Raw genomic sequence first — 18,039 nt, 5'->3', positions numbered from 1 at the left:
GTCAACTCATCACACTTTATTGAAACACGGCGTAAAGAAAATAAAACTCACCACTACCATCTAGGTTGGTCTCATTAATCATTTAGTTTGCCATTCCACTCTACTAACAATCACCAGGTTGGATTTGAAAATAAGCTGTTTTCTCTGCGGTCTCTCTGCTCTCTTTGATGTTGTGGACACGACAGGGGCCGTTGTTAACCGGCTGTTTACAGTCTTGAAATGTTTTCTTCTCCGCTCACAGTCAGCTCAGCATCGACCTCCAGTGGCGCATGATGTGCACTGCATATAAAACATTGACAGCCTCTTCAGTATGAAGTTAAGAGGTCGATATTTTTGATGGTACTTAAAAACATACCGGTGGGATTTCTAAATACCCTGATATACCCTGATACTGCCCAAACCAAGTGCTAACCTCAGCATATCCAGGTTTCTTCTACACTGAAGTGTTTTCTCTCACTTAAGAAGACAGTAAGATGGCCTTGATAGCTCTGAGAAGTTGTTCTTTTGAGCTTGTTTCATGTTCCACATACTGTTCCCAAATTCTCAGAAATGAACTTCCATGCTAAAAAAAATGACAAAGTAAAAGAATAATTGAGATAACAGCTAGATAGTAATATCAATATACAAGAAATAGTATAGTATATTGTTGGGTTATAACTCGAGTCACCATTTCCCTTTCTCCTTGTGCTAATAGCATCCAGTGGGGGTTCAGTGGAAGGTTACTGTGCTGGGGAGAAAGAGGTGCTTGATACCTTCAACAGATGGGTGAGTGTTTCCTCCTCCTCCAACATGGAGCCTAGAGGAAAAAGCTCAGCGACCAGTGTCTTTTTTAGAGGGCTCCGGCTTTTCTCTGGGCTGCTCGGAGTGCCTCCTGTTGAGAATCTCTGCCCTTTAGAAAGGAGCTGATTATGCCAGTGCCACTTCTTTAGCTACCATATGTGTTTGTCAGAAACTATTACAACAAAGAAAAGTGTGGGAGCAGATCTACCAGACACTGAATGTTGTTGGTGAGTGTCGTGTTTACATAACTGTACTTGTTGTAATCTTTTCGTTGATTGTATAATAAACCCTCTATTAATGTAGCATTACATTAGCTACCTAGCAAACATTAGTGGCATGATATTGTTGTCATAGAAACGTAACCACATGTCCCATAACATTGAAAAAAAAGTGGTAAGAGTGCCTTTTTGAAACGCTGGGAAGAAGTTCTTCCCACTCACAATAACAATGGTTTAAAAAGTCACAACTGAACTTTTGTTCACAAAATAAAACAGATAATTTTGTTATGAGTGTTGATCTATTTCTTTACAATATTTCCTGGGTGCAGTTGGGTGAACAACTGGTTCAGCTGGTTCCTACCAGTGGGGTAGATGTGGTGGAGCTTGAGGACGAAGGTACATGTGTTCGCTTCAGTCCCCTCCTGACTGCTGCAGGTAACATCAACACAAACACACACACACACACACATGCGCGCACGCGCGCGCACACACACACACACACACACACACACACACACTAACATGCAAGACGTTTTGCTTGATTTATTTTTCATACATGTTAAACACTGTCAGAAAGGGTTAGAACCTCACCAGGAAGCAGCCGTGACCTTGACTTTCTCCTTCCTGTCCAGTTCTGGGGACGCAGCAGGAGAATGTGGAGCAGCTGGTGGAGAAGCTGTCAGAGCTGGTGCCTGTGATGTGCTCCACCATGTGCCTCAGACAGGACTTCAGAGAGGAGATCCACAGACACGCCCCCTCGCTCTCATACGTAGAGGAGCTGAGCTGGCCCGGCCTCGGGGTTGTCCGGTAAGAGTGCAGAGGCTCCAAAGCACCTGACATGTACAAAACATTTACATTTTATCTAAAATGGCTTACAGTAAGTACATTCAATCATGTGAGTACAAACCCAAAAAGAGCAGGAATCATGCAACAACTTCATCAATACAGAGAAAGGTTTTTATTTTCTTGGTCTGTTTAGTTTTCTGTGTAGCAGGCCTGCAGTCTGACTGCTTTGGCTCAATTTTTACCTGTTGTTACCTATTTTTTAACATTATCAATGCAGCTGCCTCAGTATGCTGCTTCAGACACAGAAAAAAATGACAAATCATTTACACACTTTGTAACCACAAATACATGCAATGCAGGTGTGTAAACAAGAAACAGTATTGACAGTTACTTGAGATTTATGTTGATGGAGATTCATTTTGTCATTCTGGTATAGAGAACACAGTGCTCTGGTTTGTATTTTTCCTAAACAATCACAGACCAGCTGAAGATAGAGTGAGGGAGCGACATGCGGGGGGGTTGGGTTAGAATCAAACCAGGGCTGCTGCCAGGGACCTGGCCCCCAGAACATGGGGCACATGAAATGCATTGATAAGAGGGTGCTTCAACAGAGAGAGTTGATTAACTGGCTGGAGTGGGTGGAGATTTAGGTCAATGTAATGCACAGGAACAGGCAGTGTGTGAACTAAACCAGGACTTTTGGAGGAAGAGACTTACACATGCTTGAAAGAGAAGATGACTGGCTGTGACTCTTGTCGCAAAGACACATTCATGGCTGCAAACATGTGCCTTCTTGCTACTAGGGCCGTAATGACTCGATTCAGTCATTCAACCCATGAATAACTTTTGGGTAAAATGGTCATTCCTGTCGCTATGTGTGTGACAGCAGCAGCAGCATCATTAGAAACTGAGAAAGAAAGAGAGGGGCTGAGCGGACCCATGCCAAGTGCTGGGTTCAATGACCTGTCTATGTGTCTATCAGGCTGCCTACAATGGGTCCAGTTCTTATCCACAATGGTTAAGAGTACCCATTACATACGGATGAGCACAATAATGTCATCATTATCATTATCTTCATCACAGCCCCCCGGGTCCCCTGTAGTTTGTGCCGGGGTTACAGGTAAGGATTGGGGTTTGGTTGGTTACAGTTACTTAGACAGTTTGTCAGGTAATTCAGGTGCTAGTCTATCTAATGAGGGTCAATCAGTGAAAGTGAGGGTTATGGATAGACCAGACTTTGTACAGAAGTTTCACATGTACTTCCCAAGCTGTTTACCAGAGAGCATTACACATCAGTCCATATCTGAATAAAGCCACAAGGAACATTTTTGTGACGGACACACACTGTCTGAATAACAAGAAACCACATCACTTCATCAGATCAGCATTACTGATCCCATTTCTGCTTGCTGTATGCTGTTAACAATGTTGGGATTGGCTGTGGAGCTCAGCGGGACTGTGACAGATGTGTTGATGTTCAGGTACGAACCTCAGGCTGAGGGGATGGATGAGAGCAAGAGGAAGCAGGAGCTGGAGAAAATCAACAGCGAGCTGCTCAAGAAACTACAAGACCTGGACACTGACATCATTTTCTCCACTGGTTAGTTCCTCTTACAATCAGAGAGGCCTAGAAACAAATGTTTCTCAGTATTTATTCTGTTTGTCACTCCTTTTCCATCGTGTTTTCTCTTCCCAGGCCCTGAGTTTGGGACAGAGCAGGACTGTATCTTCGTTGGCATGGTTACAGAGGACGTTGATGTCACAGAGTTGGTGGATATGGTAGCAGCGCTCGGGAGAGACATCGAGGAAAGCGGAAGGGTAATTTTTTTATTTTTTCTTCCAATTTGTACGATACTTGAAGGTAATTTGATAGTTGCAAAAAGTCAAAGCAAAGATTAAACAAATAGTTTACATTTAGTCCTTAGCCTGTTACCCAATACCAACAAAGCAACTCTTCTTTTTTAATTATTTGAATGGGAATGATGATAATCATTAAGGGTCATTGTGTGGTTTTACCCTATCTTTAAAGAGGACCTGTGTTGCTCATTTTCAAGTTCATGATTATATTTTATGTTTCTTCTAGAAAATGTTTGCATTCTTTTATGGTCAAAAAACTCTTTATCTTACCCATACTGTCTGTACTGGAACACCTGTACTCACCGTCTGTCTGAGAAGGAGCCTTTTTAGCGCATGTCTTCTTTCTTTTTTTTTTTTATTAATTACATTTTTTAGTGGAATTAAAATTGGTGTACATGATTCAGCACGGCAAACTTACAACATTTTCTGTTTTTAACATTAAAGTGGGAAAGAGATAAATTCAATCAAAATAAATTAGAAGTATATGTTGTAAAATTAACAATGATACTAATAGTTTGTTGTTTTTTTTAAGAAAAAAACAAACAAAAAGGAAAGGAGAAGAAACATACATACAAACAAACAAAAAAAAAAAGAAAAGAAAAGAAAAACAGTCCAGCTCTTATTTATTCATTTAATAAATACTAAACAAGTTGCTTAAGTGGAATACCCACTCTGCTGTATTGCTGTTTTTTGATACATGACATGTGTAAGCCACAGTGACTCTTTCCTGTGCAGCTACTGGAGAACATGACAGAGGTGGTGAGGAAAGGCATCCTGGAAGCAGAGCTGCAGCTGCAGAAGGCCAACGAGGAGAGACTCATGGAAGAGGTCAGTGTGTGTGTGTGTGTGTGTGTGTGTGTGTGTGTGTGTGCGTGCGTGTGTGCGTGCGTGCGTGTGTGTGTGTATGTGTGTGTGTATGTGTGAATATACAAGCTCCATTCAGATATCTGACTCTGTGTGTGTGTGTGTGTGTGTGTGTGTGTGTGTGTGTGTGTGTGTGTGTGTGTGTGTGTGTGTAGGGGATGCTCAGACAGCTTCCTCTGGTCGGCTCGGTGCTGAACTGGTTCTCTCCATTTGAAAGCACCGTAAAGGGCAGGACCTTCAACCTGGCTGCAGGTACACTTTGTCGTTGTATGGTGACAATTATAGATGACACTGTGAAGTCACTGTTATGTCACATCAGGTGTGACTTTTGAACCCCCGTGATGAGGCTGAAGCGCAACAGCACCAGGAAGAGGGTGTGTGTGATTATTCAAAATGCACGGTCCAGTGCCATATGAATATCACAGCAGGTTTTTCAAACTTCAACCAACATGGCTGCTTTGTCATTGTCTTCTGGAAGTTACCCAAAGGCTTATGTTCACATGTCTAAAATACACATATGATGTAAAAGATACCACCTTTTAAGACATGCTGAAAGTATAGGAATGTTCATGATCTCTGCCAGGTGTAAGCCTGGTTGTCTGTGAGTGTGTGCATCTGTCTTTTTATCTCACAAACTACTGGATCAATCAGCCTAATATTTGGTGTGCAAATTTACGACTGTGTGCCATAGAATCTTATGGTAGCAGTGATTCATGGATGTTAAACATCAGTTTTATTGACAGTTTTTTTGTTTGTTTTTTGTTTTTTGACTGGCAATCTCTGCTGAATTCTCACTTCACGGCTAGTATGGGCTGCAAGTCTTCAAAAAAAAACATGCAGCAAAAGACATTCCTGGCAGTTGACTAGGCTAAAAACAAACATTACCTTCTCTTGCCTGCCACACATTCCCTTTGTTGTGGCTCAAAAGCTGACATTCAATTGAAAAGTTTGGTGTCATTTTTAACTGGATCATCTGCAGATTAACCCTTTAAAATCTGAGAAAAATTGGCTTATTTTCTTTCAAAAACATTGGAAAAAGTCACAAGTTATGTGTTACAAGCAAATTATCTGAAATTTAGCAAAAAAAGAAAAAGAAAAGGGTATATATATATATATATATATATATATATATATATGATTAGCTTCTACTATTATCTGTTCTCTTTGTTTTTAAGACAAATTTTAAGGTCATTTTCTTCTCACCTTTTGTTAATTTCTACTAATTTTTCTAACATCTCTTGTTAAGTTGCTCATTGCCTTATCAGCCATGTATTTGAAAGGAAATCAAATCCATTTTCATGTGCTTCAAAGGTTTAAATGCATGCTGAAGGCGTCTGAATGCAGCACAAGAAAGCTAATTTTGCTCCAGGTTTTAAAGGGTAATTCCAAACCTGATATGTTGCTGCTGCCTCCTTGATTGTAAGGGAGCAGGGAGGAACAATAGAGTGAGATCCATTTTACTGTTGTTGTGCATACAGGGTAGACACACAGCCAGCCCTGCACTTCCTGCTGCTCACACACATGCCTTTAGACACACCTGGCAGACATCTGTGCTGCCACATATAGAGCTGTAACCATAGCTAACCAAGTTTACATCAAAGTATGTCAGTGTGTGTCAGTATTTGTGTGTAACATACATGTTGATGGTGTGTGTCCACAGGTTCACTGGACTCCACGGAGGCGACATACTCCACCAAGGCTCAGGCAGGCAGGCCGGCCTTTCAGGAAACTCCCACTTCCTCCTCAAAGAAGCAGCCAGGTACGACTGTCTGTCTTTCTTCTAGCTGTTCTTGCCTTTACCCACTTATCATTACATCCACATTACTGATGATTATTATTTATCAAAAGCATCATTGTCTTCATATTTTGTGAACCAATAGTCATGGTTGATAGTCAATAGCTGATATTGTGACAATTTTGTTATACCATCTCAATGTCAATATCAATTTGGTCAACATGTAGTGATATTTGATATACTCTTACTTCGCCCAGCTCCTTTAGGGGTAAAACTTGCCTTTTTATAGCAAAATTTACTTAAAGTGTTCATTGTGCGGTTAGATGTTCCCTGTCAGTGTTTGACTGCAGTTTTTGGAATATTATTGATATGTATATTCCACTTTACTGCTGGAGTTTAAGGTAAAGCTTATTTTAACTCCTGTATATACTCTTGGGCAGTTTAAACTACAGCAATGCAATATATTCTATAACATCATATATGCTTGAAGCATTGCTGTCAAAGAACCACATATCTCTAAAAAGTGTGTCTCGGCCACTATTTGAGGATTTAGGGAATGTTATTTTAGAGAAAATGTGGAAATATATATAGTCTCACTGCACCCCTTTTGATGAATGTTACAAATGGTTTGAAGTTTACCTTGCCCAGAGGAGGGTCACCGGGGCCACCACTCCACCACTGGAGCCGGGCCTGGGGGTGGGGTTGATGGCGAGGGCCTGGTGCCCGGGCCTTTACCCATGGGGCCCGGCCGGGCACAGCCCGAAGAGGGGACGTGTGACTCCTTCCCGTGGGCTCACCACCCATAGGAGGAGCCAAAGGGGTCGGGTGCTGTGTGAGTTGGGCGTCAGCCGAAGGTGGGGACCTTGGCAGTCCGATCCTTGGCTGCAGAGGCTAGCTCTAGGGACGTTGAATGTCACCTCTCTAGTTGGGGAGGAGCCTGAGCTGGTGCGCGAGGTTGAGAAGTTCCGACTAGATATAGTTGGCCTCACCTCAACACATAGCATGGGCTGCGGAACCAGCCTTCTTGGACTCTCTTCCACTCTGGAGTTGCCACTGGTGAGAGGTGCCGGGCAGGGGTGGCAATACTTATTGCCCCCCGGCTCGGTGCCTGTATGTTAGAGTTTACCCCGGTGAATGAGAGGATAGCCTCCCTCTGCGTTCGAGCGGGGGGACGGATCATGACTGTTGTTTGTGCCTATGGTCTAAATGGCAGTACAGAGTATCCACCCTTAGAGGGGGTTTCTAGAGAGTGCTCCTTCTGGGGACTCCCTCGTTCTGCTGGGGGACTTCAATGCTCACATTAGCAGCGACAGCGACGAATCTGCAGCATTGCAAGGACATTGGGGGTAGTGCCTCTGGACTGGCAGACCAGGGTGGTGGTGGTCCCTCTTTTTAAGAAGGGGGACCAGAGGGTGTGTTCCAACAATAGGGGGATCACACTCCTCAGCCTCTGTGGTAAGGTCTATTCAAGGGTACTGGAGAGCAGGGTCCACGGGACAGTCGAACCTCGAAATCAGGAGGAGCAATGCGGTTTTCGTCCTGGTTGTGGAACTGTGGACCAGCTCTGGCAAGATTGGCAGGATCCTTGAGGGTGCAGGGGAGTTTGCCCAACCAGTTCACATGTGCTTTGTGGACTTGGAAGGCATTCGACCATGTCCCTCGGGGAGTCCTGTGGGTGTTTGGAATATGGGGTATCGGACCTCTTGATACGGGCCGTCCGTTCCCTGTATGACTGGTGCCAGAGCTTGGTCCGCATTGCCAGCAGTAAGTTGGACTCGTTTTCGGTGAGGGTTGGACTCCACCAGGGCTGCCCTTTGTCACCGATTCTGTTCCTAACTTTTAAGGACAGAATTTCTAGGCGCAGCCAGGGTGTTGAGGGGGTCCGGTTTGGTGACCTCAGGATTAGGTCGCTGCTTTTCACAGATGATGTGGTCCTGTTGGCTTCATCAGGCTGTGACCTTCAGCTCTCACTGGATCGGTTTGCAGCCAGTTGTGAAGGGGCCGGGATGAGAATCAGCACCTCCAAATCCGAGGCCATGATTCCCAGCCGGAAGTTTAAGTACCTCGGGGTCTTGTTCACGAGTGAGGGAAGGATGGAGCGGGAGATCGACAGGCGGATCGGTGCAGCATTACTGCAGATGCTGCACCTACTGCTGTAGGTTATCAAGTTAATGTTAGATACTGTAGCTTGCGGGTTGATGTTTTTCTTCTTTGGAGTAAAACAGTTTGTAGGTTACATGAATCAAACAAACTTGTACAGATGCTGGATCAAAAAATCACAGCAGGACAAGAATCAGACTAAAGATCTGCACACTGTATGTAAAGTTCCCTGGAATTTCTATCATGCAATGTTTCAATCAAACTGAGATCTTCATCAGAGTGTGGAAATAGCGCATGTTAATTTCACTCCCTGAGCTCTTTGTTACCGCTGACACTCTCAGAATCTGTAGAAAATGACATCACACTCACCGTGTGTACTTCCTGTCTCAATGTTGTCCTCACAGGTCAGAGGTTATTCCGGCGCTCAGGGGCGGGCTCCGACTCCTTCAGTGAAACCAGCTCCATTGGACACCCAGAGGAGACGACCAGGGAGGAGAGCAGCACCCCACCTGCCTCTCCCCCACCACCTGAGGAGGACTCTCACACTGCGAGTGATGTCACACCAGAGAGAATCCCAGAGTCCTCTGAGCAGAAGCACACACAGGAAGAGCAGGAGAGGGAGGAGGAAGAGGAGGAGGAGGAGGAGGAAGAGGAGAAGGAGGAGAAAGAGAGGCAGCCTCAAGGCCAGGAGGTGGAGCAGAGCGCCAGATAGGACTACTCTTTGTGCAGGTGTCCTCCAGCCGTCCACTAAATGGTACCAGCCTAACAGATGTTAACAGAACGGTGTTATTTCTTTGTGAATCTAATTCTTCCAGATTTAAAGGGAAAAGCAGTGAAGCTAGTTTGGGCTGTTTGTCTCTGTCAGAAGTTTAAATCCACCCTGGATCCTCTGATACTGTGATGTTCAGTTCAGTGTATTCTAGTTATTTAGTGATAAAGTGTTCTAACGTATCACCTTTTACTGCAGCAGTCTGAGAAATGTGTTTCCCACAATTCCCAGAATGCCTTTTAACTGTTCCCAAAACTGCACATGCTCTCACTCTAACGTGTCCTGATATACATAAAACTTAATGTAGTGAAATATGCATGCAGTTTCAGTTTCTCCCAGTATCTCTCAACAGGTTTCCATCAAACTGCGCAAACTTAAAGTTACTTAGAGTGACTTAAAAGAATAATTATCCCACACACCAATGAGCAGTTCTGATATGAATGAAAGGGGCCCCGCCTCCATGCCTGTATCCAGACTTTCTTTAATACATCCATAGTAAAAAAGACAAAAAAAGATGATGGCGAACGCACGAGAACTGACACCTTTGTCTGGATGGATGATGAAGTGGGGCTGTTACTTACTGTTGGATAGAGTGACACTTAAGTCTGCCTGTGGTGTTATAGTTGTCCTCATACTCGCGCATGGCTATTTGTCTAAAACATAATGCGCATGCGTGCAGTGCAGCTGTGACATCAACTTTCTCCGAGGATCCACGCATTGCCAGTTTTCACGCCAACAGAAGAGGTGGCGTTGCTGTTGTTACTTAAAGTTACTTATGTAACAGCGTAAATGTAACTACCCACTTCTAATCATCTCTGATTGGCCCTGTATTCACTGGTAGAACAAGAATACACTGAGTGACAGGATGAAGTGTTTTAGGGTGGATTTTCCTTCAAGTCAGAGTGGATGAGAGTTCTCAGAGTGACATCCATCCCAGCTTTGTTTTCACACTCTGCTCTTCAGGGTGTTGTGTTGGATCAGAGCAGAGCAGCAGACATATTACTCACACAAAGTCTTCAGCTTTAATCAGAAACCTGATCACTTCAGGATCACAGTCCCCATTTAATCTTCACATCCAAAAACTGAACCGGAAATCCAGCAGCTCAGTATGAAAGTGTCACTGAGATCACACTGTAAATAGTCTCCATAGATGTTCTATATCTAACCCATCAAATTACTAACATAATTATTTATCATAAAATAATTCTGTGTAGAAGGAGTAGAGTATCATAATATATTTAATTTTTAAAAAATCCTACTGATTATAGCAGTCACTTGCTTTTGACCTTCAAACACTACCTTCACATTTGCACTAAAAGAAATCTAAAATAAAGAATGAAGTCAAAAGATTTTAAGAAAAAAAGTCACAACATTATGGATATGAAGTTGTGATTTCATGTGGAAAAAAGTTAATATATCTCAAACTCATTTTATATGATTAGTTATATGACAAAAAATAATTTTAAGAACTAAGAAAATGTCACTTGCTTGGTAATAATTTGAGATAGAGTTTTATGAGGAAAAAAATTATGAAATTCCAAGTTTGATTATATGAAAGTCACATTATGATATCAAATTATCTTACAAAAACACGATATCACAAGAAGTTGTGGTAATTTTACAAGAAAAAAAGCATGATATTATAAGAATAATGTTATATTTTGAGAACCAATTTATTATTAATATACAAATACTTAATTATTGAATTGAATAGAGTAGTTTTTTTTTTTTTACCACTGCCTGACTGTACACATATACAGTTCATGTTTTTCCTTTCAAAACATCTGTGTTTGCATCCATTTTCCTGCCAGTATACAGTATACAGTGTACAGTACAGTACAATGCAGTATACAGCTCTGTTGTCTTTAGTTTTAGTTTTCATCAATTTGGTCAATTTGTCAACACAACCAGCACAAGGAGGCATTTATACGTATGTTTATTAAGACGAGGATGTCACTTGCCTTTGCAAAGTGTTGTGTTTGTTGCGTAATATCTACTCTTAAGTTCTTATTCCTCTATTATAATTTAAAAAAACAAACTAAATAAAATAAATAAATAAAAACTGAACAAAAACAAAAAAAAATAATAATAAAAACAACTAAAAAAAGCAAACAAACTGCGGAAACTAACTGAAACAAAACTGAAATCAAAAAATGAGTTCATGTGTCCCACAGTTACACCTACAATCTTCCAATACATGCTTTGAAACCTGAGCAAATTATCTTATTACTTATTATCAAAGTTAATTTACTAATTCCATGTCATTTGTTGAACATTTCTAACCAAGCATCTCATTGCCTTTTTTCCCTGTGTTTTTGGAAGAAATCGCACCAATGTTCTTTAATAATAATAATAGTGATAATACATTGGATTTATATAGCGCATTTCAAGGAGTCAAGGTGGCTTAAAAAAAAAGGTTCAAAGGTTCGGACTTGCGAAGGCCTCTGAAAACCGCACAAGAAAAGTGATGTCGCTCCAGCTTTTAAAGGGTTAACCAATCACAACCCCTAAACAAACCGCACAATCTGCAGTTGACAGGCTGTTGTATATTCACTATGGCCTAGGAACAAAAGAAATTTATCTTGTTACAAGACAAACTTGTTCTCAAAATATTTCAAGTTATTCTCTAAAAATGAAGACTTTGGTCTCATAATATCATGTCCTTTTCTAGTAAAACTACAACTTTATTTTCATAGTCTTATGCCTTTTTCCCAGAAATACGATGACTTCATTCTCAGAATCTTAATGAGTTGTGTTCTAACAGTGGCAATAATACTCCATTTTACTATTTCAACTCCAGCCACTGCTCTGTGAATCAAAGTCAAATTCCCTTTTATTATTGCACATGCAGCCAAGGTAACAGAAATGTCGAGTTTTTGATTTTTATGTGAATGTAGTTTTATTTTTGTCAATAATGCAACGTGAGTAAAAAATGGCCTGTGAAGGAGGAGTGTTGCTTCACAGGTATTTCACTGTAGGAATATTTCTTTTCTTTGCCAAAAACATCCTGCCAGACCTGCGTCCAAGTACATCCTGTCCTGATTACCACGCACACATTTTCCAAGTGCCATATCAGAGGCTTAAATGGATGTTTCTATCTGTTCAGTTTGTTTTTGTTTGCTCGTGTTCTTTGGTTTGATTCTTCTGGCTTGGTAATTCTCCACACTTTTGCCCTTTTGCCCTTGATGTCTTTTAATACAAATAGTGACAGATAGCACAGGGTTTGATGAGCATGTTGTATTTTATTAATGTCTCTTAAAAGGTTTCTGTGTGCAGAAGTTCAGAAAGTTCAAACAGCTCTCACACCACCAGTGTGCTGAATGAATGAGAGCAACTTTAAGGAACAATTTATCACGGTTTGAGATGTTCTTCGTTTCTTGCATTCCTTTTGCACTCATGTTTTACACATGATTTTTTAGTGTGTCCACCACAGTGGGACAATGTCCCAGACATTTTTGAGGGTAGATTCTAAAGGGCCCTATACACTGTGTGTTTTGGCCATTCCAGATGAAAGTCTGTCAGTAGTTGGAGAAATGTGGTGAAATCTGTGGTCCTAGATTTCACTGTGAGGCTGACAGCCCCACCCACAACTGGTTCATAACTTTTGAGATGAAAGACAGCCTATGCCAAAATATTCCTGCCAACATCACACTGTAACTGCTCACATACAGGCCCTAGAAACTGATATCAAATGGTCTGACAGGTTGACCAATATTGCTTTTTACCAGGGAAAGTTGACCCCTCTCCAGTGACTACAGGCTTTCCCACTGCACTAAAAACCTGCTAACATCTGGATTTTTAGTACAAAATGAAAGTTTACAGTAGGCATTCATATGCAGGTCAAATGACTCTTCAGTAGTCACAAGTATTTATCGCCTCCATCTCGGATCAGCATTGATGGGAACACAACACCCAGTTGAACGCGCTTATTTCAGCTCTTTAACCACCAAAATGCAATGACATGCCGACACAAATTACCGTCCATCTCCTCCTGTACAGGAGTCCGAAAGAGAGACTGAATTAGTAGGATAAAGAGAAGTTACCACGGTTAGGTTTTCACAGACCTCTGTCCATGCTGCTCTCTACTGTCTTCTCCAACCTGTCTGTAACGTTGCACAAAAACACCAAAACAACCCCCCACACACGCGTGTCTGCTGCAGAGCCGTGCACACAGCTCTGCTCCACCGGCAGTGGGATTGGAGTCTATAGCTTTTTTTTTAGCAGGTTTACCTGTATTTAAAAAACCTGCTTGCATGAGCTAATTTGGTGGAAAAGGGATATTTGACAGAAAATTACATGGAATTGAATAACAGTTATTTTTTAAAACGTTTAAAGTCTCATTTAACATCGTTGTAAGTAATAACTTTATTTATAAGTGATTCTTATTCTCCAACTGTAAATAATATGTAGCCTATACACTGAATAAAAAATGTTTTAACATCTCGTCAACCAAAAGGTGCATCACATGTCTACAGCCTGGTGGCTCTTCTTCTAAATTTTGCTTGTCCTCACTAGCGGTTGTTAATTAAAGTACCAATTAATCATTAAAAAGTCCACTGCAGAGGAGCCATCTCATAGTCAAACATATTAATGAATGCTTGTTTAGACTTATTAGTCATGTCGATGGGTTAATTTAGACTTCAAAGGCTATGTTACCTTCATTGTACGGCTTAAATATGTGTTGCTGTTCCAGACAGATTTTCTTTATGCCTCTGTGCCGGCAGTAGCCGCGGCTGGAGGCATTATGTTTTGTCCATCTCATTCTTGTGAACACGATATCTCAAGAATGCCTTGAGGGAATGTCCTCAAATTTGGCACAAACGTCCACCTGTACTCAACAATTAACTGATAATTGTTTTTGTGATCAAAAGTCAAAGCTCATTGTTATCTTATCTGTCTTATTTTTGTGAACATAGGATATTTTTTCTCCTTAAATTTGGCACAAACATCCAATTGGACTCTACAATAAATTGATTAGAGTTTGGTGGTCAGAGGTCAAAGTCACTTTGACCTTGCATCCATCTCATTGTGAATGTGATAATTTAAGAACACCTTTAGAGCTTTTTTTGTTTTGTTTTTTAAATCTGGCACAAACATCCACTTGGACTCAAAAATATACTGATTAAAATTTGGTGGTCAAAGGTCACTGTCACCTCAAAAACATGTTTTTGGCCATAACTCAAGAATTCATACGCTAATCATGAAAAGATTTCACACAGATGTCTAATAGGATAAAATGATAAAGCGATGACATTTCATGTCCAAAAGGTTAAATGTCAACTTCACTGTGACATCATAATGTTCTTAATTCTAGTAGTTTGTTTGTTTTTGCCAAAAATGGCCATTTTGATGGTAAAAGTTGCCTGCATTAGACCATCTCACACTGTGCGACATGTAACAAACTGTGAGATCACTGTTATCACACCTTGTCTAGAGGCCTTAATGTCTCAGTGTAAGTCTTCATCTAAATTTTATTTTGGCACAAGATCCAGTGGGGATTGCAGGCAATGAAAGTGGTTAATGAATTCACACTTGATATGAAGCTGTGATGCAAACTTCTCTAAACTTAAGAGCACCTGTTGCCTGATCTTTAGGTAGTTTGATGCAGCTTCACACAACATGAGGAACAGTTTCTCTTCAGTGAGAGCTTATTGTTGATTTTATGTGTTTTGAAATTTAATGGGAGTGAATGAGTGTCGCTAGTTTTGGCAGAATGGTTTAAAATGTGTATTCATGGAGGTGCTGAATGTAAAAAAACTCCATATGAAAACAATGGGATATGCCAAAACACAACCTTAAGCACTGGTGGAACATTGAGCATAAAGAGTTGTAAACTGTGGGTTAATATTGTGTTTTTATGAGGAAAGAACACAGTGTGAATGAAGATTACAGAAAAATATTTTTCAGCTGTATTGCACTTATTCTGTAGATAATTTCTTTACTACTGTTCTTTATTTAATTTCTTACATGGTGGAAGTGAAGCAGAATGGTGTTGATGATTATTTCTGTTGTGTGATTACAATGCGAAGCTAAATCAATAACTTTGTAACCCTGCAGAACATATTTGATGAAGAACTTTTGATTTGTGAAATGTCCTTGAGCGTCCTGCCTCTGTCACTGTCTCAATGATTGATTGTATTTAATACGCAGACTCTTTTCTACCATTAATTCTAAGTGCTATATCATAGATACCTGGACCTGCTTGAGTTTCTTGATGACATTTTGCCTCTTGGATGAGAGGTAAAATGTCTTCAAAAATTCAAGCAAATCCAGGTACCTATGATATAGCACTTAGAATTACAATGACCTGGATGACTGAGAATCTTTTCCAACTTTTTCTACCATTAGTTTACAGAATTGCTTCAACATTGTGTGTACATTCTCTCTCAACAGAATCAATTCAAAGTTTTCTAGTCTTAATGTGAGGCCACAGCTTTCTGTGGCTCAGTTAGAATTCTAAAAAATACCTCTCCATCTGATCTAAAGTCTTCCTTTCTACTGTTTGGAGTTGGTCATTAAGTGTGGTTTGGTTAGTCAGTATACATTCTTGGTTATTTTTGTAATTGTACATGAGCCCCAGATGTCTGACACAGGAATAAATGAAAGCCAACAAGAAAAGCAAAATAAATAAATAAATAAATGTCAGGCTTTAATAACAAAAAGCACATTTTCTGACAAAATGCAGTTCATAATATGGAAGCATTCTATGTGTATAATTGCATTTTAAGACATTGTAACAGAATTTTACAAGTGAAGGAAAAAGGTTAATTCTACAGTGTATCTGTAACGTAGCTAAAAACAGAGTAGTGTTTGGATTAATCCATAGAAATTTCAGCTGTGATAAAACTAAAAGACGACCAGTTTTGTGACAGCATGTTGGTGGAATGAAACTGACAGAGGATTAAAGTGGAGTCACATGACTTGAATTCAAGTCAGACTTGAGTCACAAATTTGATGTCTTTAGACTCGACTTGACAAAATCAAAAAAGGACTTGCAGTAAGCTTGTGCAGTATGTAATATTTCATACCTTCATACACTCCTGAAATTTCACTGGGGAATATGACGGCAAAAATGTGCTGCACTAACAGATGCCTCTTCCATCAGTAGAGACTGGAGACTGAGCTCTAGTGGTGCTTGCTGTGCACCACATACAATCAGCTGAATGAAAGAGGAGTATTTATTTATTACGATTTTTTGGGGGGCTTTTATTGCCTTTAATGGACAGGACAGTAAGCATGAAAGGGGGAGAGAGGGTGACATGCAGCAAAGGGCTGAGGCTGGAATCGAACCCACGGCCGCCGTGGTGAGGATACAACCTTTGTATATGATTACTGAGCGCCAGTTGAAAGTTAATAATTTTCTACTGGGAAAAAAATAGGGCTAACCCTTTTTTTTATTGCTTTTGGTAAAACATCAGCCACAAAAATTCAACTTTTTTACTTCTAATATCCATGTTTTTTGCTTTTTTTTTTTTAATTTCCCTGAGCCCTTGAATTTGTGTATATGGTAATTACGACAGCACAACTAGGAAGTACGATTTTTCTGAGGAGCATGTGAAGGCAGCACAATACTTGCCTTACTTGTGACTCGCAAAACCAAATGCCCCCCTTTACCAATATCAATTCTGTACTGGTCATAAGAAGTACATGTTCACTTACACCACAGACAAAACATAGACATTATTGGACCCAGTAATTGCAACACACGTACACAGTAATGCAGCAGATCCTATCTGAGCTCAGAGGTGTTGTTTCAACTCTATAGGCATTTTGTGAGCTGTATGTAGCAGTGGTTGTGTGTTCCCTTTTTTTAATGAATTTGATTGTTTTTGTCCGCATCTTTCACAGGGAGTAACTGTGGATTGCATTATATTGTAGACTTGTTGCTTTTTATTTTGTTGATTTTATCCAGAAGAGTTGAGTAACTAACCATCATATGACAAGTAATAAATATTTACATCATTCTTCAGAAACTGCTTATCTAAAAGCAGAATTTACCAGATGTCCCTTTTGAAGTTTATGCCTTTAGGGGCCTCTTTTAATGCACAGGCCACTTCCTCTGGTTAAACTAGTAATTTAATAGTTGGATGGCTTTACTGCCCGAGGACGTATTCAAAACCACAAAATATTCTGATATGATTCCTGTTGTCTTTCTAGGACATGTGTTCCAGTTTATTTAATTAGACACAATTATCCCAGAGATGTAGCCTTTACACTACACTGTTAAATGTTAAGTTACTTACACACTTAGTTTATATGTATTATAACAAAGCTGAAGTACCTCTTGTGCCCAAAACCTGAGCATATTGGTTTGATTTCTTTCAAAAACATGGGAAGAAGGAAATGAGCTACGGAAGAAAAATGACCCAAGAAATTAGTAAAAAAGTGAACAAGAAAAAAAGACCTAATCTTTTTTTTTAAGAAAAGAAAAAGAAAGTAGAAAATGCAAAGATTTGAGAAGGTGCATTAAAAATCAAAGTAATTTTGTAACATGATTTTAAATATGTAATTATGCTAATTATATTTTTCTTTAGCGCTTTTCTTTTTCCCTTGATATTTTTTCCTAAGAAATGCTTCCTTAGTTTTTTGAAAATAAAATTTTAAATCAAAGCATTTGAAGTTTCTTGCAGTTTGTGTAACATTTCTTACAAAGTAGCTAATTGCCTTTTTCTCCAATGTTTTTGAAAGAAACTACACCAACTGGCTCACGGTTCAAAGGTTTCATACTTATGAAAGGTGTCTGACAGCAGCACAAGTAAAGTGATGTCGCCCTCGGTTTCAAAGTGTTAATAGATAGAATATAAAGGGAATTGAAAAGAAATGACTTCAAGTAATTAGCAGTGTCTCAGATTTGTGAATTATAACCAAGAATTTTTTAACCCAGTAAGTTGTACTGGTAAAATGTTCCTTGTTATGGTAAGTAACAGCAA

At 40.1% G+C, this 18,039-nt stretch overlaps 1 protein-coding gene across 2 annotated transcripts in view; it reads left to right on the top strand.

The window, feature by feature from the left end:
• pdxdc1 (pyridoxal-dependent decarboxylase domain containing 1) overlaps positions 1–15,204 on the top strand; it is a 37,976-nt gene extending 22,772 nt beyond the window's left edge. For both annotated transcript variants that reach the window (XM_042504481.2, XM_042504480.2), the window contains exons 15-23: positions 695–765; positions 1,328–1,433; positions 1,631–1,805; positions 3,266–3,384; positions 3,481–3,602; positions 4,377–4,469; positions 4,661–4,757; positions 6,166–6,264; positions 8,745–15,204. In XM_042504481.2, the coding sequence (XP_042360415.1) occupies positions 695–765; positions 1,328–1,433; positions 1,631–1,805; positions 3,266–3,384; positions 3,481–3,602; positions 4,377–4,469; positions 4,661–4,757; positions 6,166–6,264; positions 8,745–9,052 (1,190 nt within the window). In that variant the 3' untranslated portion in view covers positions 9,053–15,204. The remainder of the gene's footprint in view (positions 1–694; positions 766–1,327; positions 1,434–1,630; positions 1,806–3,265; positions 3,385–3,480; positions 3,603–4,376; positions 4,470–4,660; positions 4,758–6,165; positions 6,265–8,744) is intronic.
• Positions 15,205–18,039: the final 2,835 nt, after the last annotated feature.

Source organism: Plectropomus leopardus, chromosome 18 (genome assembly GCF_026936395.1).
Source record: "Plectropomus leopardus strain MGB_pleo_1.0 chromosome 18, ASM2693639v1, whole genome shotgun sequence".
Lineage (NCBI taxonomy): Eukaryota > Metazoa > Chordata > Actinopteri > Perciformes > Serranidae > Plectropomus > Plectropomus leopardus.
The sequence above is the reverse complement of the archived record's forward strand: the minus strand, read 5'-3'. Positions and strand labels throughout refer to the sequence as shown.